This window comes from Myripristis murdjan, chromosome 8 (assembly GCF_902150065.1).
Source record: "Myripristis murdjan chromosome 8, fMyrMur1.1, whole genome shotgun sequence".
NCBI classification, from domain to species: domain Eukaryota; kingdom Metazoa; phylum Chordata; class Actinopteri; order Holocentriformes; family Holocentridae; genus Myripristis; species Myripristis murdjan.
This window is the reverse complement of record NC_043987.1, coordinates 29,626,048-29,652,484: the sequence shown is the minus strand read 5'-3', so window position 1 is coordinate 29,652,484 and position 26,437 is coordinate 29,626,048. Positions and strand designations below refer to the sequence as shown.

The following is a 26,437-nucleotide window of genomic DNA, read 5'->3' as shown; positions in this document are numbered from 1 at the left end:
GGTAGCTCTGACCTCTGACCTCCTTATTTTTCTCTGCTGTGGTTTTTGTGTGTGCTCGTGTATGTGTTTGACTCACTGTAACTCAGTTTGCATGAGAGCGTGAGCTAAATGTGCAAAATGTCACTGTGTTCAGGCAAAATACCAACACTGATTTATAGATCACTGCAAGATCATCAAGCAGAGCTGAATGAATGAAGCTCCTCATAAACACGTACTGACTCAGTATTACAGAATAGCAAAATAACAGTGGCACCAAATCCAGTGGCTTCGGCTCAGACCCAGTATGATTATATTTGTACCTTAAGATACAGCAGCACATCAAAATCTCTCAAGGAATCAGCTGCAAACATCTTACACAGAGTTGACTCATTTGGTTTATGGTGGGTGTAGAAAAAAAAAAAAAGAATGGCACAACATCTTCTCTAACTTCTGCACAGCCTAGCTCCAAGCTATCTGTCTGGGTAATAGCTACACGGGGCCACGACTAGAACACCTGTCCCAGTGCTGGCAGCCTGAAAACACTGCATTAAAAAACCGAGGCAGGGAAAAACACTTTGCAAAAAAAAAAAAAAAAACTCTGGTGGAGGAATGGAAAAAGTTCCAAAATTAAATTGACTCAGGCGGAGAGGAGTTTTGCAGAGAAAAAGTAAAACTCTGCCTTTAAAGCAAGATGGGAAATATGTAGTTTCTTTCTGCCATCCAGAGAAAAACATGTTGTTGTTTTATTTTTTTTTTTTTTATTAAACTTTACAATATGGTGTAACGTGTGTAGATGTCTGCATTGCTGTTGATGGTGTTATTTCTGTTCCATGGGAGCTGATCGATAATGTTGATGCTGCTTGACCTTTTCTGCCTGTTGCAAGTACAGGAACCCGATGGAAATAGCTTGTTTCTATAAGTTGCCTTTGCTGTTTGCTGCGTGCACTGATGTGATGTCATGTATCCAGAGTATGTGTTTTTCTTTGCACGGTGTATATCTGTCTTTTCAATGTCAAATAAAACTACTTCAACCATAACTTATGTTGTCGATGATGAAGTCCCAGTCAGTGTGGAAGTTACCAGAACCCAGTGGGCTTGCTGGGACACACAGTTCCTCCCTAATCACCGAGCTACAAGGCCAGGAGAGGAGGTGGAGCCCTCCCCCACTCCCCTCGAACAAATACAAGCCGTCAGCTCATTATTCGACGAGTAAGAAGAGGACCCGGTAAAGTAAATTCACCTGGAGCTTCTCATCGGCTTCATGCTCGCAGTGGGGCTGCTGACTTTGAGCCTGCTGGGTGAGTTCATGTCTTTCATTTCTTCTCCTCGGGTTGGAGGTTCTGCCTGATACTGGCCTTTTTAAAATGAACACTGGTTGGTTGATGTGGTCCTAATCTGATATCATGAACATGATGCAGTTTAATCCATTTACATGCACAGCTTCTAATGTGAAATCTTGCTTTGCTTCAAGTAAGTGCGAACTGGCTATTCCTATTTATTATTGTTGTTATTCTGGGTGTGATAGACATTTAGGTAATAATAGGACAATGAGAATTGGCCTATTATTATCTAAATGCTGTTTCAGAGGCTGATGAGAATAAAATTCTGGGGAAAAGTGAAAATTTTGTCACATGAAAATGGTTCAGCTATCAGCAGCTTTTAGCCCTCCTATTATGTTTGGGGTCAATTTGACCCCATTCAGTGTTTAACATCTCTAAATAAATGATTAAAATCATTTTTTTTTGCTTCATGACTTTTCCTAATTTTAATGGGTACTACTGGGTAAACATGAAATTCACATGATGATATGTTTTCAATGTCCTGTACACACTTTGTACGCATTGTGCCTCACGTTAAAAATAACAAAAATCTGTACTTAGAAATATTAAAACACCAAAAATTAATATTTCTCTCCAATTTTAGGTCAATCAGTGAGATTTTATTCTTCTTGCATATTTTTCCATTGTCGCGTAATAGAAATAGTAGATGTATAAGTGGATGGGGTGGGGGGGTTATGTTTTATTTAAAGGGCTATTTAGGTCGTCAACAAAGAAACATAAAGTACCTGACACATAAACTTTGGTAACAATTTTAGTCATAATAATTTTGTGGAGGTTTAAACTGCTGGGGTCAAATTGACCCCAAACATAAAAGATGTTAGTAAATTTGAACATAACAGGAGGGTTAAATCTAAAAGTGTCACGATGAGCCTTCAGGGACAAAACACAGATCTCTCTCTCCCTTCGTCTGCTGCGGTTCTTTAACCGGGTGCTCCAAAGTGATCCACATCTGTAAAATGGTAAGCTCTCTGATGTTCCAGTGGCAGGTGGCAGCAGCAACAGGACAGAGGACAGATGCTCGTACAGAAACCTGCTCAGACATCTGAAACTGGACGTGAAAAATGCTGAGCTCGCGGAGATGCGGCCCGTGTTGAGCTGGAATCACTCCACCAAAGTGACCGTGGACATGTTCCTGGCCGGGATCCTGAATGTGGTGAGTGTTACTGCCCCTGTGGCTCTCCATCTTCAGCCATCGGTGTGTATAGGCTGCTGTATGATCACAGACTCACTAAAGCTACTTCAATGTGTGTTGCTTTGCAGGACGAGAAGGCTCAAACACTAACCACCTTCATCATACAGTCAGTGGTATGGATCCTCCACTGTCTGAGGGAAATTTCATTTAAAAAAAAAAAAAATAAATAAAAATGATGTTTTCAGTGGCTCAAACTTTTTGTGAGATAGTTTCTGTGGCAGTGCATGTCAGAGATCATGGCAGTCAGCTTGTGTTTTCTCGGTTCATGTTCAGCAGTGGGAAAATCAGCTTTTAAAATGGAACCCGGACGACTTTTGTGGGATTCACTCCTTTGCAGTTCCAAAAGAAAAACTTTGGAGACCAGATATTATCGTCTATGAGAAGTGAGTATTATTCATCTCTCGATATTTATCAATGAGTTGATTGAGAAAAACAAATATCAATTTTTTTTCTATATGAAAGTATAATAATATGTCTCAGTTTAGTTGCCCAGGAGTTATTAAGGGGAAACTTTCCCTTTCATCTGGAAACTCATAAACTTTAAATTATAACTGTGTAATTATTTTTAATTGTAATTTATTAAGAAAATATGCCAAACAATTGTACCAAAAAGATTTGCTTGTTTTTCTACATTCGCTATCATTATGAACCAAATAGTCTGTATTTTTTAATTTTTTAATTTTTATTTGATTTTTTTTTTTTTTTTGGCTGCTTATCGTACTAGGGAAACATTTTTACAAGTTGCTTTTGACTTTGGTAACTTGTTTATGGGCATTTTTCATTAAATTTAACAGGATATAGGCTAACTGATTATATGTTGATAGATCAAGATAGAACAATTGATAGATTAAGCAACAATTTGTTAATTAATTCTGTGTGTTCACAAGTGGTCTAAAAATGTATAAACCAACTATTTGTAGTTGTTATTGATGTGTGTGTGTGCGTGTGTGTGTGTGTGTGTGATTTTAATGAAATACAAGTTACAGGGTCAGTTCATCAGTGGTAAAACAACATCTATATCTATATCTATATCTATATTTATATATATTTGTGTGTGTGTGTGTGTGTGTGTGTGTGTGTGTGTGTGTGTGTGAGTGAGTGTGTATGTATATAAATTTAATTTTTCATTTTTTTCCCATAGAATTTTGAACCACGATGCTTCAAACTCCAAATTTGTCAAGGTGCTTTATTTTGGTGAGTGTCAGGTCATTGAGATCTATCGGATGACCACCACCTGCATGATGGATCTCTTTAAGTTTCCCTTCGACACCCAAACCTGCTACATCACCTTCCGGTCTGCAGGTCTTACTAGTAAGCATGATTCATCATACACACACACACACACACACACACACACACACACACACACACACACACACATACATGCACAATATGGACAAAACGTTATACCTTGATATTTATGTTAAATATCCGGATACAATACACGATATGACTATTGGTTCATACTTACTTGAATTTTTAAGTGTAACAACAGTGAAAATTAAGCATTCTTCAAAAAACAAAACAAAAACAACAACAACAAAACCATTGTAATAATACTAGATGGACGTCGAAAATGCAGTAGACCAGTTGCCCACATTTGATATCGTCCATATCATTTCCTTTTGAGATATTGATATCGCACATAAGCGTATCTCGATAACGATATGATATCAGTATAATGCTAAGCCCTACTCTTTACTCTGTGGCTGATTTTTTTTTTTTCATTCATTGGCTCAGTGGATGAAATAGAGCTTGATGCCCTCGTGAGCACCAGTGACATGAATGCAGTGGTGAGAGAGCTCATAATGGAACAGACAGGAGAATGGCAATTTGTCAGCCTCAACATGACAAATAGCATATATGACGAAGGACATTATAAAGTCGACTACCTAATATACATGGTAAGCAGTCAAATTTTAGCAGGAGTCGGGTTTTGTTCATTTTGCTAAGTTTATATTTGTAAAAATACTGATCTTTCCCATCCTTTTGCACCTACCAGATCACTCTAAAGCGCAGACCACTGCTGTACAGCATAAACCTCGTGGTGCCGGTCGTCTTCTTCCTCATTCTGGATGTGGCCTCCTTCCTCATCACCGAGGCCCGAGGAGAAAAACTGGGCTTCAAAGTGACCATCCTGCTGTCCATCTCTGTCCTGCTGCTGATTCTTCAGGACATTCTGCCCTCCACCGCAGACCAACTGCCAGTGATAGGTGAGAAGACGCTGTGCTCACTACATTACCGCACCATTTTTCACAACCTACGCTGTTTTATGTGATTTTTGCATTTGTTGTAGCTATCCTCTGCATCGCGATCTTTTTGCTGGCGAGCCTGAGCCTGTTGGAGACCATGGTGGTGTGCTTCCTGGTCGATTTGGATGATAAAGTTGTTGAAGATGCTGAGGTTTCCTCTGCAGCCAGCACAGAGGATAATGTTGGATGCCAGCAAGGTGCAGTAATGAAACTGGGAATTCTGAGTCTTAATTCAAATGACACCACTTGGGATCCACCTTACAATATGTTCCCAGGGCCCTCAGTTCCCTCAGTGTATGTTTTTTAAATGGACAGCAGCCCTCAATCATCAATATTCCCTCAACATAAAAGGAATAATACCCCTGCTATATTAAAAAATGTGCAATCTGACGGGACATTTTCAGTGTCTATAGTGGTACTGATGGTCAAGCTGCTTTCACTGATACTCTCTTATGTTAACACGCCTTTTATTAACATTTAAGCACTGGCATCAGCATGAACAACATCAGCCACACCAATGAAATTAAACACTAGCAACATGCACAATTCTATCTTCAACCTTAAAAAGAATAATGTCCATAATATCAATGACTTCTGATGTATGAATAAAAATGCATGATCTGAGATATACTACGCTCTCTGTAAAAAACGTCTGCAATGATGTTTGAAAACAATGAAAAAAAAAAATGTAATAAAAATAAGGGAATTTAATGGTTTAGGGTGCATTTTACAGTTGTCAGTTGGTCTGCAGCCTTACCTAGATAGCTACAGGCTGGTATGGTTACTTTGAACTTGGAAGACCAACGAGGCAAACTTTCCAACCAAGAAAACTTAGACAAACTTGGCGAGAGTGCTCAACTTCATACTTAAAGCTGACTCTTGCTTTTGTTTCACTTGGTTTAAAGGAAGATCTCACCCCACAAACTACACATTTTTATATCATTTACGTCTTTTTTTCACCCTGACTTGTCTTGAATGTCTGATAAAAAATGTTCTTAGTGCATACCTCATGAAAACCTGTGGCCATTTCTGTTGGACCAGTGTTACAAGCCTGCAACTTTGGCTAACAGCAGGGAAACAGGATATGAAAACGTCTGTTTAAAATTGTCAGACTCTTCATGTCGTGTAATCCAAGGCCCAGCTCTCCATTAGTATGTTCAATACATCACAAGCCAAAGTACTTTCTGCAAAACCTTTGTTAAATAAGCCCCTTTTAGAAAGTGCCTCATGCCGGGAGTCCCACTGCACACCATGGATAGATAGATATAAAGAAATAGCTAGATAAATAGATATAGATAGATGGACAGATGCACTTAATGGATCTTAAATTGGGAAATTCTTGTGTTGCAGCATCAGGATGTCCAGACAGTGCAGAGGGACGATAGTAGACTCCACAAAATATGGACAAAAACTGCCTGTAACACTAACACATATCTAAACAGTGACAAAATTAAGTGGATTGATGCAAAAAATATAAGAAAAAAGAAAAACCTATGCATGCACTATAAGAGTGATAAAAACTAGAATATACTAGAATATGTTTACAGTGAGGAGAGTAAATGATGCAAATTAGGTATGGGTGAAATATTCCTTTAAGTCTTAAGTTAGGTTACTGGACAAACCGATGCTTTAAGTCAACCAGTGAGACTATTTTTGCCTCCAGAGCAGCTCTGTTGGCTGGCTGCACACTCTGCCATCTCCCACAAACACTCAATAATTTACTCACACAGCTCCATCCGGCCTCACGCCGCAGCACATAATGGAGGGGTCCAGCCGGTGTCATCCTGCAGAAGGCTTGGGTAACATTCCCACAGACACGCTGGCGCTGTCATCCATCTGATCTCTGTTATGATGCGGCGTCTCCTCGGCGATAATGTAGGAACAGCCTCAGCCACATCAGATCACACTGTAGCTCCTTCACACCTGACAGTCCTGTGATTGAACCGCCAATCGACCGCTGCAAACTGCAAACTGCAAACTGGCAGCTGCAAAACTCCCTCCTGCCCCTGTGTGGTGCTGCTTGACCTTTCAGCCTCCACCTTTCAGTTTTTGAATCAATGCTGCAATAAAAGACTAAACTGCAAAATGAGCAATAAACGTTGGGCAGATCTAATTTCTTTGTAAGGGTTTTAGCTTCTAACCTCACATTTATTAGCATAGCAATGGATGCACTGGTTGCATTTTTTTTTTTTTTTAATAAAAGCTGAGTGTTTTTATAGGATAATATGCATGCAAAAATAACTACTCTAAATGCCTGAGGAGTTCTTGCTCTCCTGTGTAAACAGAACAGCTCATCAGTTGTGATTTCAAAGTGGACACACTGTGTGTCATCGGTTACACCGTGAGATTTGAAATGCCGTTTTAGGTGAACATCTCAACTTTACAATTTTTTTTTTTCAGAGCCGGGAGGAAACCCAGACAGCTGCCTGGAGACGCCTGTGGAGGAAAATTCAGAGAGGAAAGACTCGGATGTGAAGTGGCCGTCTGACTCCACTCAGCTGAATCAGATCCTGGAGGAGCTGAAGGCCGTCCATCAGATTCTGTTTTCCACTGGAAGGCAGAAAATGACAAGAAAGCCTGGCCGCTATAGAAGAATAGCAAGATACCTAGACAACATTTACTTCTGCTTCTATGTAATCATTTCTGTTGCATTTCTGGTGTTCATGGATATCATGTGGTTTTACTAAATGCAATGATTGCAGTGATACAATGGTTTTGCAGTGATACTACTCTGATGATGATGATGATGATGATGTGATATAATGTATTTTAGCAACATTTTTAGTCTGCACACTCCAACTTTTTACTTTGTTTTGAGCAACAATTGTCCACTTTGTCTCAGGGGATTTGGCTCGATGGCACTGAGCATGTTTTTGGGAGGCTGGCTCACTGGTCAAATCACCTGTTAAAGGAATAAGCCACCACAAAACACAACAACACTGGAGTTTAATGCTGCACCATGCAAATTTGCTATGGCTTGATTTCAGTGAGGACCCTTTAGAGCTTATTCTGTGTTTTTGTCAGTGGAACCGAAAGTGTCCTCACTTCAATCGTTCATTCATTCTTTTATTTTTCCCGCTGCTTATCCTGCTTAGAGTTGCGGGTCACTTCAGTCGACCCTTAGTAATTTTGCATAGTGCAGCTTTAAAGGCACTCTCCTTGATTTTGGTTACGGAACAGCAGGGCCCTTATAATCCAAACTAACTGTAAATGAGGTAGGAAAGAGCAAAGACAACCAATAGGATGCTTGTTTTTGAATTCAACACCAAAGGAACATTTTTTTTTTTTTTTTTTAATGTTTGCCTCAAACATACTGCACAAAAATCCAGGAGAGTGCCTTCAACAGGAGATCACATCAACCTCAGAAGTTAGCTGGTGTTATTTTGAATATTTTGATGCTCAGCAGTCAAGCACAGGAAAGGGAAGAGGAACTTCAGTAAAGTTTCAGTTTAACTTGCTTTGTCACTTGCTGTTGCTTTCTCTGACTAAAAGTAAAACGTAGAAGAAGATGAGGCATTATAAATTGCAACACTACATCACAAAATAGAGTGCATTAAACATCTCAGGATAATGTAAAGGGCTAATGTAAAGGGTTAGTTACTTTTTAGGGTTACTTTTTGTGCAATAAACACCTGCCATTTTCAGGTAGGAGCAAAGAAACTTCCACTGAAATGCTCGGCATGCATTTACATTAACTGATAAATGCATTTTATTGTCTATACCTGCATATACCTGATAACTCTACCTCAATGTTTGGTTTATGCAAGGGCTCTTTGGTTGAGGGACGGACTTAAACCTTTATATGTTTTATATATTTGATATGTTTGTGTTTCCATGTCTCTATGTGAGTGTTTCTTGTGCCTGTCCTTTCAATGGCCCCTCTGGGATAAATAAAATGTATTCAGTTGAATTTGAATTTGAATACTGCTTGAGGATAGCTAGTTACTTGGCTTAATACAGTTTTAAATTCAGACTTTCAGGTCTTGAGTGCTCTTGGACCATCTGACTGAGTGATTCCTAAAAGTCTTCATGTCCCAAACAGATTTCACATCCATTTGACCTTGGATCAACATTTTGACACAGGGGCTCTTGTATGGCAGTTATTTATTGAAGTTGGTTTAGTATTTAATTGTATAAGTAAAGATAAGATAAGACTGGAGAAGAATGCAGCCTATGTTTATGATACTCATTCATATACAGTCTATTATAGGAATGATTTCTGAGGAACTGCATTATAGTGAACTCAATATTCCTCATTTTGCAGAATGAGCAAATAAGTCTCTACTGTTTTTTTTTTTGTTTTTTTTTTAAAATCTGTTGTCAGGAGATAGATAGATAGATAGATACTTTATTCATCCCGCAGGAAATTTGCAGTTTTTCAGCAGTATCCACAGATTACAGATTAAATAAAATAAAAAAAGATTTAAATAAATAAATAAATAAATAAAGAATAAGATCTACCGGTAAGTACAACAGAATAGGATCTGAGTACCCAACCCAGTGTGCAAAAAGCAATGTGCAAAAAAAAAAAAACGTGTGCATGGGTGTATAAAATGTGCATAGAGGCAGGTCAATGGGCAAATTTAGAAGAAATATACAGTATACACATGATAAATAGCAGTAGGCATTTCCAGTTCGCATAATATTTCCAGTGGACTTTTTACCCGCCATAAAAGTGTCCTGATTATTTTTACATTTCATAATATTATTACAAAAATGCTCTAAATCCAGAGCAGTAACTTTGTAAGGTAAGTTACAGGGAGCACAGGTGCACCTGTCATATGACTGGTTAGGGTTGTTCGTTTTGTACACAGAGGTAGCTTGAGAGGGTGGAGTTGTACAAACAGCACGGCGTGGAGCATGATCACTGACAGATTCGTTATTTTAAGTTTTGTTCTCGTGTGACACGCAGCGACACTCACTTCCAGCTGCTCACTGAGCGGCAAACCCTGCCGGCGGAGAGGTGTCGCCTCCCGGGGAAAACATGAAGTACAAAACAAGCGCCGCCGGAGTGAAACGGCGCACCTCGTGACTTAACGTCCGCACGGCGGCCGACCCGCTGGCAGGGTCGTCATGGTAACCGCAATAACGCTCGATGAACGGCGGTTGACCCGTCAGAATAAAAGCTCTACTTGAATTCAAACCCTCGTGATAACGCGTCGCCGTTAAAAGACCTTTATTTTGGAAGTTGAAAAAACAAGTTCCGGGATTAACAACGGCCGACTTGACGCTGATTAGCAAAGTAGAGTCGATAGATTAGGTGTATGATAAACATCAGTGTGTACGGCTGTGTCTGTGTGGGACGCTAGCCAGCCCAGGGAAAGTGTTCTTCCTCGGAGTTTGGATTTGTACCGTGTGGCCTCCGCCTAACCAGCGGGGACACAGCATATGTTAGGTGGGAGGTTTCCATTCAGTTAGCTGGCTAGCTCGTGTAGACTTGGTCCAGCTGGCGGTAGCTGGGAGCATCCCGCTAGCATAGTAGTTAGCTAGCGAGGTACACCTGAAAGAAGTGAGGTGAGCATTGTTTACTCTTGACGCTGCTTGTTTACGAGATGCCGTAGCTCGTGTGTAACGATTGTCAAGTGTTTACTAACCGTCAAATCCGCCCATTTTGCCATTGCCTACGTCGCAATGATAACACTGCCTGCTGCACAACGTCAGCTGACCGACACCAGTCATGACTTACACATTATTTTAATAAGCAGCCAGTTAACATTAACACGTTGTAACGCTTCACTCCGTGTCAGTGACATGTTGTGAGTGAAATGGGACATTGAGTTGTGTGCTCTCTGTGACAGTCACCACGGTGCACAGTGCTCAGTGTGAGAGTACAGAGTGAACCAGCTGCAAGTTGTAATTTCACTGAAATGAATGGTGTTGGGTGGCTTGTATGTATGCCGAATTAAAGGGTGTTTTCTCAACGATTTAAAAATGCCATTGGCTGATATTTTACGTGTGTGCATCTTTGTCAAAAAGCAACATAACATTAAATTGATAGATTTTTTTTTATTTTTGAATGGAGGTATCGTGTCGCTTTGAGCATATTAGAGCTGTGCTAGATCAAACAGCTATTTTTTTTCTCCTCCAGGTGGGGACCAGTGCTACATCCACTATGGCAGGGGGCATAACAGAGACTGGGGACCCCTACTCCCCATTTGTGAGTATGATATGCCGTTATGCTGTTTTTAATAACCCTTGTCTAAATACTGCACTTACACTGAGTTAGGACGTACATTCCTTGTAACTGAATTCTGTGAAGTGAGCCCTAGTAAAGATGAGGGCTGTCATTATGCTTTATGGTGAATGCATACCTAGATACAAAGTCCAACTGAGCGGGACAATAACATTTTTCACCTTGGCACGTTGGAATTTGAAGTAAACAAATTTTTACAATACTTTGATTGCAAACTTAAGGTCCTTTAACTTAACTTTGACCTCATGGATGAGTACATGCACATCCCGTGCCACGTAAAATGTACTGCCTCCCTGTGTTTTTCATGATTATGATGTGTTAAGGGCATTCTAATCAGAAATGTCAGACAGTAAGAGATGATGGTGATGATGCAGCGGAAAGGGTAGCGGTGAATGCGTTTGTCATTGTTCGAAAGAGGAAACTATAATGCTTACACACCCTTTTTTGTAACATCAGTCCTCTTTCTGGTCCGTGCTCAGTTTTGAACACTCAGTAAAATCCCTGACTTTGCTCATGTCTGCAAGACTTCACCACAAAGCCTCTCTCTCTGCTGGGGAAGTGTTGTTCCAGGGAGCTGAAGCTTTGAATCATTAAAGCTCTCTGCTACTCAATAGGGCTAAGTGCTGCCCAATTAGCCCAGTTGTCTTCTTTTGCATTTGTTTATTAATCATCTCGTTTGCCTGGTACTGCTCATTCATGAAACTGAAAAAGACTTTATACTGAGGTTTTTTTTTTTTTTTTTTTTTTTGTAGACATTACAAAAATCTAGATCAGGCAGGCTGTTAAGGTTAGATGAAACTTTATTGTTCCTGTGGGGAAATAAGGTCAGTGCAGCAGCATGAATAAAATGGCTTAGGAGGGGGAAAGAAATGGTATATAAGCACACAAGTAGAGTAGAAAAACAGCAATAAGCTCATCAGAATTAAAAGGGAATAAAAATAAAAATCACTAAATAGAACGATAACATAACACATGTTAAGTCGACTGTATGAGTGGGTATGTTTGATGTTACATAAAGATAATTCTGACAGTCTTACTTAAACAGATTGCAATAAATGTTTGAATAATTTGCTAAAATAATTTTTTGGTAGCTATTGTCCTTGCCTTATAGAAAAGATGTATATGTATTTGTGAGATAGGCCTATTTATTACTGTAGTTCATTGGATACTTTTTGCCAAGTTATTGGCCAATGGACCTTTTTTTTTGTTTGTTTTAAGATGGATCTCGTAAAAATGCATCCCCACCAAGTCCGCCTCTGAAGTGTCAGGAAATAGCTTGCTGTCTTTACAGATCTGTTTAGTCTCAGCAGGTACATATTAGGCTTATACCTGTCTTAGACTTTGACCTTGCCCATATCCTTCCTAGGTGGGGTTGGTGTACATGTTCAATCTGATCGTGGGCACAGGAGCTCTGACCATGCCCAAGGCCTTCGCTACAGCCGGCTGGGTGGTGAGCCTGGCGCTCATCTCCTTTCTGGGGTTCATGAGGTGAGTGACACTTTGACAAGTGAGCTGAAGCTTTGGCTTCTGTGTGTGGTTATCTGCAGGATCTTTTTTTTTTTTTTTTTTTTTTAAATCTCTGCCAGGCCTCCGCAGCCTAGAGGAAGATTGTGTGTTTGGTCCTGTGTGTCTTTGGGGTGTGTGTGTGTGTGTGTGTGTTTGTGTGTGTGACTGTCTGCTGCTAATCTGGCAAACCACTGGCTCTCTATGATGAAGAACCTCTCTTGGCTGCCGTGATTCAAAAGCTTTGCAAAGTGTTTGTTTTGTTTTTTTCTGCTCTCTTGTTTCATTCACTGTCTAGCTCACTCGACCATCGCCGCTGTGTCTCTCCCTCTCTCTCTCTCTAGCCAGTGTTGCTGTGACTCTCCCTCACTTCATTCACTGTCTAGTTTGTTCGTTTTTGTATTATACTGTGACCATGTTCACTCCGATCATGGGTGAAAAAATTCATGACATGCGTTGCATTTTTTGGACATTTTTTACACACTACTGATAAGAGAGTTAACAGAACACTGTATAAACACACCGGAGGGAAAAAACACTGTGAAAACGAACTTAAAATAGGTTACATTACCTGATGCTTCATGACTGCAAAAAATGATGAGTAAAACAGCCGTCTCTGTTTCATACATCCGCAGATTATTTGCGTAATCCTTGTGAAAATTGTCTGTAAGAAAGAGACCTTTAGCAGTAATTTTGAATTTTGATATATGAATTTGTGCTCCCTTTTGAAACGTGGTTTCTGTTGAAAGTCATATGATTTCTGACAAAATGTAATAGCATATACTATAATTTAGTAGAATAGTAATATAGTATAATATATAGTATAATTTTCAAACAGTGTAGGTCACTTATTACAGACAACATGACTAGTCAGACTGCAACAAACAGTCTGTTGAGACTGAATTTGAATATAGTATCATTGATATACCATCTCTGTCTCTGGTTTCCCCCAATTTGATGGGCGAGTCAGATTATATGTAAATAACGTGTTTGTGATCATCACTTCTTCCTATACACCTGGATATTTCTCAGCCCATCAAAAGACTTGACAACACATGACAGACAGACAATAACACATGACAAACACGATCAGAGATATTACCGGGTGACAACATTTTGAGAACCTAAAAAGGTACAAGACATGTCCTAAAGGCGATGTATAGTTCATTCAACATGCACGGAGGATACTGGATTACTTAAGGGTTAAGCAGAGATGTAACGTGTCTCAAATCAGTGTCGCCTTGTCAAATACATGTGCAGATGCTGCTTCAGACGCCTTGTTAAAGGTAGATGTATTTTTGACTTGAGCAGTTTGATTTATGTAGGCAGTTGTACTATTTAATTTGTTGTTTCTTTCAAGCGCAAAAATCAGATTAAAGTTTGATGGGTGAAAAGTCTGATAAAAAAATCATATGCCAGATTTGTTATTCTGACTCTTGACACGTTGCAGATTCAAAAGTTTTACAAGGTGAGACTACAAAAGAGGCACTCAAACTTGGAGCAATTGTTTTTTTTTTTGATAGCAGCCTGTCCAGAGAAATGAGCAGTGGGAGGTTTTCTCCTGTCAATCACAAGCTGTTGTTATCCAGGGTTCAACTGAGGAGCTTCATGGCTGTGAGTTGTGTCAGTGGTATGAAAGGGCACAGCTAACACATGAGATGCAGAGCGGCTGATTTCCAGAGTTTCAGTGTGATGCATGAGGGCGGTCACACGAGCGGGTGCAGGGTGCTGAGGACAGGCAAGAACACAGGCCCAGTTCATAAAACATCCACAACAATAAAATTACACAGGGCATTTCTCTGCTGGATAATGTATAAGAATGCATTTAATCCTCGCAAGAACCCAATCAATATTTCACACTTGTCTGCCGGTCTTAATTTAATTGCCTTTGCATGGTATAATTCTCATGAATGGAAGACCAAACCGCTCGGTGTGTTCTGGTAGCAGTCACGTTGCTATGAATTATCTCCCGGGAGCTGTTGATTACAACCTCAGTGTAATTAAAGGTGGCTTGTTGACCTGTGTGCCCTCTTCCCCCCTTTGGCAGCTACATGACTACCACCTTCGTGATCGAGGCGATGGCAGCAGCCAACGCTCAGCTGCGCTGGAAGAGGAGAGAGCAGGAGGAGGTGAGATCATAAACTCTGACATGGGGGGATTTTACTCTTCTTGCTCACACTGTGATTTCCTCTTAATCAGTACATGATTTATCATTGTTATCATGGCTTGTGAACATAATCCCAGTGGGATGATGTTTGCTTTTGCATGAATTAATTAATACTCGGTAATATGATGTGTCACATGAGACAGATATTCAAAGGAGAGTCTAGTGTCAACCATTTGTATGAAAGGGTATCTGCAGATCTTCATCTTAAATTCCAAGTTAAAAATCTAGTCTTACATTTGAACATATGAGATCTTAATTTCATCACAAATGTTTCTTTTTGCCGAAATGAGTCAAGTGCTTCTGCACCGATCAACATTTCTGCTGTCATACACCTGAAGCTAATCCTGCCTTTATAATGACCTGCTACACTTACCTGCTAGGAGAAGACCCAGCTCACTGTATATTTACTTGTCATGCTGACCTGTGGAGGGAAATTGCAGAAAATCCCAGGACTTACTCTTCTGTGGAAAAACATCCTGGTTAGATTTATTACAGTAGCAGCGTGCTCTCTAACCTGAAGGGAACTGTAATTATTACAGTTCATGTAGTTTTCTAGTTAAGACCCTACTCCATCCACCATATTCCTACCTCAAACTGACCTCTGACCTTGACAAAATATACAGTACTGACCTTAAACCTAGCATTAAAAAGCATTAAATTTAACTCTGATATCTGTAGACTCCCTGGATTTGTTATAAATATTGTTAGCAGAAATGCAGAACAGGGACGTTTCTGGTTCTTAGCTCTTGTTAGTGGCTGTTCTCACTATTATCATTTTATGTGTCAGAGTAAAGACAATTTCAAAGTGATATTCAGTCAGTTTTTACAAGCATGGGATGATAGAAGAATGTTTAGTGCACTGTTTCAAAGGATAAAACAGATTTGTAGTGATATCTGATTTTCTGGTGTGGCTCCAAGCATAATTAAAAAGGAACTTTGTTTTTTATTTGCATTGCACTCTACTGATTCTCAGAGTATTTCCACACCACCAAAACTGAACGACCTCCGTTACTGACAATGTCTTCCTCATTTGAGTTAAGTTTTGTGGCCGAGGGGATTTCTTTTTCTGCACAGTCGCTTGAACTTTTGTTGAGGGGGACCCACATGCTTGTCATCCGCTTCTCTAGCTGAAGAAGCATTAGTAGCCTGTGAAACATTTCATATTCAAACCTTGAAAAAGAAATTAAACTTTTATAGGGTATTTTTAAAGGGATAATTATAATATCTCTTTTATTGTGCAGCCCTAGGAAAATGTGTCTCTTGTCACGTCAGTAAGAAATAAAATTTGAATCGACCTTTTTAACCCACTTGTCACTGCGGGAAATAACAAAGTCTTCAGTCATTTTTATTTTGACTAACAGAAAGACCATCTTTGCCCTAAATGGATTGCCCTTAGCTTATGTTTTCTTTCCTGGTAGAGAAGTCATCTTGCTTAATGCCGTTGGATTTCCAGCTGAGGAGTTATGAGCTGGAGGACAATGGCCTGGCTCTGACAGCGCCACAAACACACGGCCCTGATTCATAGCTCACTTACCGCTCGCAGCTTTTCCTCCCACATAATCGAAAACGAGAGGGAGAAAAGTGGAAATGCTTGCCGTTTATTACTATTTCTCTCTGCTCAAGTGAAGCATATTCAAGAGAATAAAGGCTTCTTTGTAAAATGACGCATTGTCATATATTTTATGTGAAAGTCCCATGGAAGTTTGTTCAAAAAATTGTTCTGCTCGTGTTGATTTTTACCCAGTGATGTAAAGGTGACAGTGCATTTGTATGGAAAGACAGACAGGTTTGCTGCCTGAGCAAGTTGAATTCTTCGTTCACCGACCTCCTCTGTGTGACAGAATGCATTGAATCTAAAATATTACATGATGTGTTGGCTTGCCCCGAGGAAAAATGGCTCCATGTCCTTTTCCAATTCACTGGTGCTGAATTTAAATAAAGAAACAATATGAATCTGCAACGGGTATACACAAATTTGTATGCGGCGCCATGTGTAATTGTGTTTCTATTTCAGGCGAGTCTGACTTTGTTGTTAGCGTATTGCTGCCTTAAGGCAAGGATGATTTTCTGACTGTGATCCAGGGCTGCACATCTTAATCTGTCACTTTGTTGGATGCTGTAAGTTTGTTTTGCTGGTGCTCGCTTATTGTTTGTCACAGAGCCAGTCGCTCCTGTCAGACCTCATCTCTGCTTCCTCTCCATTTCTTCGCAGCCGCTGTTTCTCTTATTAATTCAGCTAATGACATCCTCAGTGTTGACTGTTATTGACAGTTAATTGAAATTAATCTGCCGAGAATTTGGGAAATGAAGATTTATGCGAGGGCTTGTGACGCGGAGGGATGGGTGGGGTGCCGGGACGGGTGGGCTCAATATCTGCTTTGTGTGAACAGGAGCGTCCTCCATTCTCCAAAGTGCACCCCAGCTGTTCCAAACAATTTCCAGATGCTGCCTTCCCCTGCGTCATATATAGAGCAAATAAACATTGTGTTAATAGCTTGTAAACTGACGGTTGCTCACACTGAGAAATTAGTAGCTGCCGTTAGGAAAATGGCCAACCAAAACTTCACACCCTGATTCTTAACTAACATCTTCCTCCACAGGTCAATGACAGCGATTCCACCTCCGACTATTCAGATGATGATGATGTCATTGTCAGGGGCCGCGCGGAGCCGGAGACGAGACCCATCCTGTCTATTCGTGAGTGTTGTGCTCTGCATCAAAATAAAGGCACATTTTAATGAGGCAGCATCAAAGGATGAGCCCCTTCAATGTCACAGCGCTGCCTTTGTGTCACTCCATGTTTAACCGCTGAATTTCCTCAGTGGTAAAACATAAATTGTCTCCGTAACCTTTATCTCTGTCACCGTGCATGACAATCTAAACTATCTGTGCTTTTGATGGACTTTATCTTTATGTTTTCGCAGAGAGATCGGGAGGGCACGTCGATCATTTTGACATTGTGGAAAGGGTCGAGATGGGTCAAATGGCCTCCATGTTCTTCAACAAAGGTATTATTCTTCTGGCCTTGAACTCCTGTGTGCTCAGCCCATTATTCAATTAACTGCTGACACCACTCATCACCCACGTGTAACATTTATCGCTTAGTATTAAAGCGTGTGTGGGAAGATTTTTTTTCTTCACCTTTTTATGCCTAACTCTCACATTCACAAAGAGAGTCTCTCTAATGGGATGTAATTATATATGGATAAATTGCCTTTGGTTGTAATTACCTGTTTGAGACCCCATCAAGACTGCTGTTTAATCTCCCGTGTGTGTGTGTGTATGTGTGCGTGTGTGCATGTGGGCAGGCTGCACTAGTGGCAAAGATGTTAAAGCTTCTGCCTGAGTGATAGGGGAGCTAATGAAAGCGCTGCTACCTTGTGGCAGCGAATTGAGAGCAGAATCATGTTCACCTTGAACGAGAAACAGAACAACCTTGATGCTTAACATTATTTAACTACGTCAGAAATGTTGTGCTGGCCCTGTCTCCATGCTGCATGCCCCCCGTCTTCTCTCTTTCTTTGCCTAGTTATGTTACGACGGCCAGTTACTCCAGTTAACATTAACCATGTAATTGACTCAGCAATCTGCAGCATCCCTGTTGCTACCTCAGGAATAAAGGAGCAACAAAAGGTCAAAGCTTTGACAACATCATCTGTGCTGATCTTTCTCTTTAGTGCCATCATGTGAACACTAGGTGGAGCACTTGGCACACACACACGCACACATACATACACACATACACATACACTCAGAGTGCACATGCAGACGTTTATTCACACAGTACCTGTGTTCACACCCACGTATGAGCTCACTCATGCATGCCGTTACACACCCCTACATACAGGCGCGCTCATGCTGTCAGAGCTGCGTCACATTCTCTTCCCCGCAGCCCTTTCAGTTCGTTCTTGATCGTCTTATTAAAGGTGAAGTGCTCAAAGAGTCTTTGCTGATGATCTTTCTCATTGTGGAATGCACTGTGTGCAGGTGAGGGATGAGGAGGTATTGATTGGTAGTAAAGAAATAAATCGTCTCTCCCTCTGTCTCTCTCTCTCTCTCTTCTTCCATCTCCCCATGCGGCGGGAGAGCTGCCCAGTGACTCTAATCAGAAATGAATTAGATGGGCACAAATCCCAGCGCATGGTGACAGAGGAATGGGGAAAACGCAGCTCTTTTGTCTGTCAAGACAGCACCGGATGTAATAAACTGCTTGCAGACAGTGAACTGCGATATGTGTAACACAAATGCTTAGGCGAACAGGTTAAGTAAAGCTGCTGTTACAGGTAATCTTAGGTGTGAAAACAATGAAATCGAAGAAGAATCGTGAGGCAGTTATGTTAAAGAAAACTTCAAATATACATTGCAGCCACACTTAACCTTCTTCAGGGTGCAGCAAACGGGTTTTATCCAAAGTAATTTTATTAAGAGTCTACTATAACTCTGCTCTCTCGAAGAGTTGTTGGTCCACCATTGATTAATGTGGTACTGGCATTAATGGGCTACTTAAGCAGTATTAGTAAAGGTAGGGGCTGCAGACTCATTGCCAGGTGAGACCTCTAATCGGAAAATGTATGCCAGGCCCACTCTGCTGTCCACTTGACCCTGGATGACCCCTGCTTGTTCTAGTTAATTCTTTTAAGTTTTGGAGCCGTGCTGGGCTCTGATACGACAACAATGTCAAGAAACTTGTTATTCGCTGGATGCACGGGTGCAGCCACCCTTCGTGTGATCAGAATGGCGCACACACAGACCCTGTTCAGACTCGGTCTTAATGTCCATCTGAGGACAGTGGAGACAGGTCACTGTTCACACCTTGCATTATCCTGCGTTTCAAAAGCGCGTCCAGTGACTCGTGATTGGATTTGAGATCAACCTCACATCTGTCAGAATTACTTCTTTCCTTCTTCCTCTGTCCCCCTCTTCCTTCTCACTTTTATATTCCATAATTTTGCTATCATCCCAGTGTTCCCCACTCATCCTATTACTTATCTCTCTTATCTCTCTCTATTCACAAAGCAGTGGTGCCCAACCTCTTTATGGATTAGCTGAGGAAGACGTCACCATTTTACTGCAAACAAGCCACTCATCAAACACTCCTTCCTTCCACAAAGTGAACAGGTGGACCTTCGATGTTGTCAGGCTCACATCGGGGTGCATTTAGTGTTTATGCAACAAATGCAAGTCGTCTCTGGCCACCTCCGAGGATGGTTTGGGTGATTGGATGGGATCATATTGTGTCTTCAAGACGCATTGCTCCCAGTTCACATCTGTGTCAGGAGTTTTAAGATTCCCCCTAGAAAGGGGGAATCTGCCTATGAAATACTAACACTGCAGGCTCTTTGTTATAAACTGAAAGTTCATGGCAATAAGCTAACACTTGTAATGAGTGTTTTTTTCTTGAATATGTCTACAGACACACCAAGTGTTTACATCTTCAGTTGGATTTATTAGGCCAGGTATGAGTAGTGCCAACCAAACTCAGTTGCCATTAAATGAACAAACTCTCTACCACTCAAATCGTACTCCTGTCACTTTCTTCCAAAGATGTGACTTTGTCCGCGCTCCATAGAGGCAGTTCTTTGTTAAATGCCTCTTTTGTCTGACAAAGAAGATAGTTTTTCCTTTGCGTTAACCTCCGAGAAGACATTTACAGAAGGCATGAACCACATAGACAAAGGGTTGAAGTAACCTAAGCTACAAATTTCTAAAACAAAACTAAAATTAAGTTCCAAAAGTAACCTACAACAATGCCATCAAGAAAAATGGAGGTAACGACTACAGAAGATGCAGTTCCTCACTCCTGGAGAGCCTGTCTTAACAAAATGAAGCAAGGGTGAACTGACGTCTGGACTAATTCAGTACTTATTCAGCTACATCTCAACCCTAGCATGATGACAGGTTTCTGAAAGTTCGTCTAGTAAACAAGCTACTTGTGAGTCCATTGGACTTTTATTTACAACCACTAATCTGCATGTGAACAGGGAGTGTCACCCTAAATGAATCGAGTACACACATGCAACAAAGTCAACTTTTCTGTTACTGTTCAGACCCAACTATAGGTGTGATTGCACCCTTACTCTCTTTCCTACACCTTTCCAATTAAAAGGCTTTGCCCCTGCTGTTTAAGAGACACTCTTGGAGGGCATCTGACTTCCTCCTGGGCTGAAATTGACATGGCAACAGTAACAGCAGTAAAGCAGGCTTGGAAGAAGGCCATGGGTATCGTATCAGCCTGACCTGCAGCCACTGACAGGAATGTTGATGGGCTCTGGTTTATCTGCACCACAGTGGAAAGGTGTTCCTCTAACCTTCACAATGATGATGATTTGAAAGTTGATTAGAAGACGACTTTGGCTAAAGTCACGAAGAAAGGAAATAACAGAGGTCCGTCCTTGCGTCAGCATCTTGTCTTAGCCTGTCTGGTGTGATGTGGTGGCTAACATGGCGGCTGTGCAAACAGAGCGACTGCTCCTTCAACATGAGCTGTCCTCCACTTGCCATACAGAAAGCCATTGTGAGGAATACTAATTTAGACAACTGTAACCCTGCGTCCTGTCTTTAATGAGATCCAAACATGGGCACATTCATTTTTAATACTTAAATGACTTTTACTTAAATGTCATACTTGTGCATTAAGAGCACTGGGGAAAAAAATGAAGGGAGCCAGTGCCAATGAGATGATAAATGGATATGTTTGTGGCAGCTTTCAACCAATACAATTACCATAAGCCACGGCCAGCATAGTTTTCCCTGTCGACTTTGTAAAAGATGCACTTTAATTTCAGGGGGCATGCAATTATGGCTCAGCTGTGATTATTACTTCAGATCAATATAACAATTTTCAGTCCCCAGAGTGGAGCTTGTTCAGTGAAAGCTTAATTTAGGTTTCAAAATTAAACTGGAGAAAAGCCCTTTGTATTGTAACCAATAACTTTGTCATGACTCTTAGACCTCAGCAGTGTTTCCTGATAGTTGGCATACCCAGAGCTGTAGGTGGTTCACATTTCTCATGACTGAGGCTTCATTAGCTACATCCCAAAATTGAACCAAATCAAAGAAATTGCTGACAAAGTGGTTCAGAAAATGACTGGGATTTTGTTGTTGTATGCCCATTGCCTCTTCTGACAGACGTGACTCACAAATGGGACATGTCTGTAAAATGCAGTATTTCCCTGTGGTAATGCTGTGGGCATTTAGACCCACGTTCAGGTCATTAAATCTAAAGGGAGAGTGCTGGTACGCAGTTGTTTGTTGTCGTTTCTTCCCCTGCCTCCAGTTCTTGGCACAACAAAGCGATGTCAGTGCAGATTACTTAACATATTTGATTTATTGATGAAGAGACCGGATAGCTGAACGTTACTTACATTGCACAAAGCTTGTTTGTTGTCAAAGCAGACCCAAATTGGACATTTCCAGCTCTCTGCTGTCCTTTTTACTTATTTTAGAGATGTATTGTTGTCTGTGTTGTTGTCTTCCATGGTTGGCTCAATTTGGAATTGATTTGTGAACGTCTAAAATTTTAGATTAATCAGAGTTTGACTTGGATATTCCCACAAGAAAGCAGAATTTGAAGTGAATAAAATGAAGGGGAGGATAATTAGGAAAAATTTAAAGCTAAAATGAAATAGACTCATTTTTATTTCAGAGACTTTTAACGACATATTCTTCTGAGTCTTTTGTGATCAAACACCATGAAGATAATTTAACTTTACAAGAGATCCATTTTCCTTTTTTTAATATTACACTTAATCAATCACCCAAAATAATATATTTGAGCACTTTCTGTAATATACTTAGAAAAAGGACCTCTAAGCCTGGAAGAATTAACTCTGCACAAAGTCTGCAAGCAAAAAAACAATAAACAGTGCAGCATAAGTAGAGCTGTCATGTGACCAGGGATGGGCATTTCAGGCAAAAATGCTATTTCGACTACAAAATAGACAAATAACTTAGCGGAAATACATATCAATATTGTTAAACTTGTGAAACGTGATAAAATTAGAACCAGTATCTGCCTGTATTGTGCACCTGTATTATGCACAGTGGATCTTTCAGCAGCCTTCTGTCCTTGAGGCTGACTCCTCTTTTCTCAAGCCTCTGCCATTACAGTGGCTATCGGGGCTGCTGTCCATCAGAGGCAGTGTGATGATGGATGATGATGTGTTACCCAGCTACAGAAGGACTGGACTCCTAGGTGAAGACCCATTTTGCAGCATTTGAGCCTGTGGCTGTGGGTAATGGAGAAATATTAGTTACGGTGCCTGGCAGGCCTGCATCCTTTCGGTCATGTGGAGTCTTCGGCCTGCTATCGCTTACTGACAGGGGGAGAGGAGTATGGCCTGTTTCTCCCTTCTGCCACAGAGTCACTAATAGGCTTGGTCTTCATTGTGCCAGATGGAGGCATTATGCAGAAATAGAGAGAGAATTTTTCTTCAACTGAAGACGTGAGGTAGAAGACTGAGGAGGAATTAATTTTCTCACTCTAAGCTTCAAGGCATAACTTTGGTCATTTTCGGCGTGGACCCAAATTTCCCATCATGTTATCATACCAATTGATTCTGACCAAAATCTCATTTATCACTTCACAACAGAGCTGCTTAAATCTTGCTTGTCAGGGTGTGCAGTTTTACCCCAAATCAACCCCTAAAGCACTCATCATGTCTTCGTAAACAAAGGCATGCTTCGATGCTCTCTCTGTAACGGGACATATATGTTTAATTTTCAGTTTAAGCCTGAACGGACAACTATTCATTATTGAGTTTATACAATATTACACAGTAACAGCCCATTGGCAGCTATAGCTGGTAGATATTAAGTCAACAAGGAAGAGTTCAAGCAGTACGCCAAGTTACTATTTGAACTCTACAAGAAAGGCATTAAGCTTTTAGTATCTCTGTCAGGTGGCAGCCTGTGTGGTGAAGTGTGTGTCTGTGTGTCTGTCTGCAGAACCTCTTGTGGTGGCGGTGATTCAAACCTTTGCAGAAATTTTGTTATTTCTGCTGTCTTGGCCACCGTTGCTCTGTCTCTATGGGGTCACTCTATGCTGGTCCCTCACTTTATTCACTGTCTAGCTCGCTCGCCCACTGCTGCTCTCTTACTCTCTCTCATTTTGGATACCACTTGGGTCTCTCCACTGCTCCCTCACTTTGTTCACACTCTAGCTTGGTCACTTTTGTGTCCTCTGAGGCTTTGGGAGTTTTATGATATGTTTTCTGTGCTGTCTTGAAATATACAGTGATTTATTTTTTTGCAATTTGAACAACATTGGGGTAGCCTATAGTCTGGAAAAGGGGGATCTGCACTATACTGTGTGCACTCTTCTAGTAATTAGATGTTTTTATTGACGTGTCTCATTACAGAGTGAGTTTTTGTATGTTCAAAAAGACATGCTCCAGGTAATTTTGGTGCTGAATTTTGGAGCATCCGTCAGCCCTATAGGACTGTATGAGCAGCACCCAGGAAAGCAAGATGCCTAGCTCTATTTTTTTAAAAAAAGGAGAAAAGTAGGAAGTAAAGCAATTGACAAGATTTTGATGGAAAACGACTGGAAAATAGGGCCACTGTTATGCTTTAAGATCTTTTTCCCCAGCAATTCTTCCTAATATGTGGGTGGCACTTTGAGGGTTTGTGACGGATTAGGGTTCCAAGAGTGCTGAAAGTTAAAAGTGGCCTGCTTCAGTTATGACAGCCTGTGCTAATTTCTCTTCTAATTTAAGAAAGTGCCCCTTTTAATTAATCTCTCAAAGCTGTGCAAGTGAGTTGTCCAATAGAACCAGCTACTTCAAGACAAATATTGTTGCATTTAAAATGTGTTTAGCATGTCTTAGGACAATATAGGTGATAAGATTGATGATAGTCCCCTCTGGTCTGATCTGAATCAGTGGATTTATCATGAGAGAAGAGTGATATGTGTTTTTTCCTCTGGAGCTGGATGATGGTACACTGAGAACTACCCTATCGCTCCATCCCCATCTTCACAACTTATTATGGTACAACACTAGTGAACACACAGATAAGAGGATATTTAACTTAGTCTCAAGTGCTGTTTTATACTGCGATACGCTGAAGAAATACAAATCTCGGTTCTTTTTTACCTGCAAGTACCTTTTTATTCATTACAAACAGCAGCTCCAGCAGCCCTTTTACTTTTCCGGCCCAGCACACGAAACAAAGTGAAGTGATATTAGTGGATAGGTCTGGATAAGCATGACAGCCTACAGCCAGAAATAAATTAGTTTCTCCCAGTTAAGAATTTGCCATGTCTCTCCAATGTACAGCTGTATCGAGGATGAACTGACAAAGACAGAAAAAGGTGAGTGTGACAGCAGTCAGTGGAATACCTTTCCTGGATTATGGTGGTTACTAGGAAAAAGTTAAAAAAGAATTTCTGTTGCACTCATAACATTTGTCACATGCAGTGGTTCTGTTGTTTTGCAGAAGGCTGACATGGAGATATGGCAGCTGACTTGCTCTGTTGGATATATAATGCATATATAATGTTCAGAGTGACTTGAGGGTGCCCTGGTCTCCCACTATGTTGTAAAAATTGTGACATGTCAGCTACATGAGTTAAACCAGAATTTAGCTTTGGCAGAGGATTGTTGAATTGTATTGTTCCTTAGGCTTTATGAGTCCACATCCTCATAATCCGCTTTGTTCACGGTCGTTCAAGTGGTTGTGAAAGTGTTGTTTTGGGAGTGAATTGAGAAATGCAACTACTCCGCTGTGGATTAGCAGCCCAGGAGAGCATTAACAAACTAATGAGAATATTTCACCACCACGTGGACTCATATAACGCCCAGGTAACTACAAAACCCAACGCTGTAGCAGGCCAGTTTTGCTTTAAAGTTTTCTATATCGATTCAGGCTTAATTTAACTGTTTCAAAGGCAGCATGAGTAGGCCACTGTCAGACCTTTATTCATAAAAGAAGAGTCTGTTCTGCCCATAACGCTGTAAATCTGTCACTTTTTATTCCTTTTTAATGGACTCCATGCTCTAATTTCCTTGGCAGTAATGAATTAGCAGAGGAGTCCAGTTGGACGGTTGAACCTCCCTCTGATAGCTCAAGTGCATGATGGATGTCTGGCACAACATGATGATCTGTCTCCTGTTGAAAGCCCTCGATCCTGGACTGGGAATGCAGCTTAGATGGGCTGCCAGTGGGTGCGTGGAGGGGGGTGGCAGAAGGGCAAACGGTTAAAAGCTTGTCGGTGTGGAGATTAAAAGGTAACAAGGAGAATTTCCATCATGAAGTGATTACTTTTTTAATTAGCGCAATCAATATTTTTCGGCGGAGCAGTGAGATGTGCTGCTCCTGTCGAGAATGCTGTCCCAGAAAAGGGATGGAGAGATGTAATGAGTGGAGGTGTGGGCGAGATTGGCTTTAATAGAGATGGCACCTTAGCAGTTAGGCTTGACACACAGGTTGCATCTACCATATTTCATTATTGGTTGTTTGGACGGCTGGTAAAGATGAAAAATGTGTTTGCTCATCAACCTGAGGGCTCACGCTGCCACATGAACGTGATGAATATATGCACGCTGGCAGACATGGCACATTCAGAAGCACATTCAGAATGCCAACTCATGTATACTCATCTTGATTGGATTGTTTTTGTCTTCTAGTTGGAGTCAATATGTTCTACATCTGCATCATAGTCTATCTGTACGGAGACCTGGCCATCTATGCAGCTGCTGTACCTATATCACTAATGGAAGTTGCCTGGTAAGACCGACTTATTTTTCCCCTATTTTAGCACATTTGTTTTAATTTTTATTCTGAAATGAAATGAAATGAAATGAAGGACCC

At 40.8% G+C, this 26,437-nt stretch overlaps 2 protein-coding genes across 2 annotated transcripts in view; both read left to right on the top strand.

The window, feature by feature from the left end:
• The first annotated feature begins 1,188 nt into the window (after nt 1-1,188).
• LOC115364073 (5-hydroxytryptamine receptor 3A-like) lies at nt 1,189-8,608 on the top strand. Its single transcript, XM_030058489.1, has 9 exons — nt 1,189-1,277; nt 2,300-2,472; nt 2,580-2,624; nt 2,785-2,894; nt 3,653-3,822; nt 4,252-4,415; nt 4,514-4,724; nt 4,808-4,960; nt 7,164-8,608. The coding sequence occupies exons 1-9, from the start codon at nt 1,241-1,243 to the stop codon at nt 7,448-7,450; spliced, it is 1,350 nt and encodes a 449-aa protein (XP_029914349.1). The 5' UTR covers nt 1,189-1,240; the 3' UTR covers nt 7,451-8,608.
• Nucleotides 8,609-9,985: 1,377 nt separating this feature from the next.
• tmem104 (transmembrane protein 104) overlaps nt 9,986-26,437 on the top strand; it is a 62,690-nt gene continuing 46,238 nt past the window's right edge. The window contains exons 1-7 of the mRNA XM_030058638.1: nt 9,986-10,277; nt 10,852-10,920; nt 12,323-12,444; nt 14,507-14,588; nt 17,227-17,323; nt 17,551-17,634; nt 26,254-26,353. Of these exons, the coding sequence (XP_029914498.1) occupies nt 10,876-10,920; nt 12,323-12,444; nt 14,507-14,588; nt 17,227-17,323; nt 17,551-17,634; nt 26,254-26,353 (530 nt within the window). The 5' untranslated portion in view covers nt 9,986-10,277; nt 10,852-10,875. The remainder of the gene's footprint in view (nt 10,278-10,851; nt 10,921-12,322; nt 12,445-14,506; nt 14,589-17,226; nt 17,324-17,550; nt 17,635-26,253; nt 26,354-26,437) is intronic.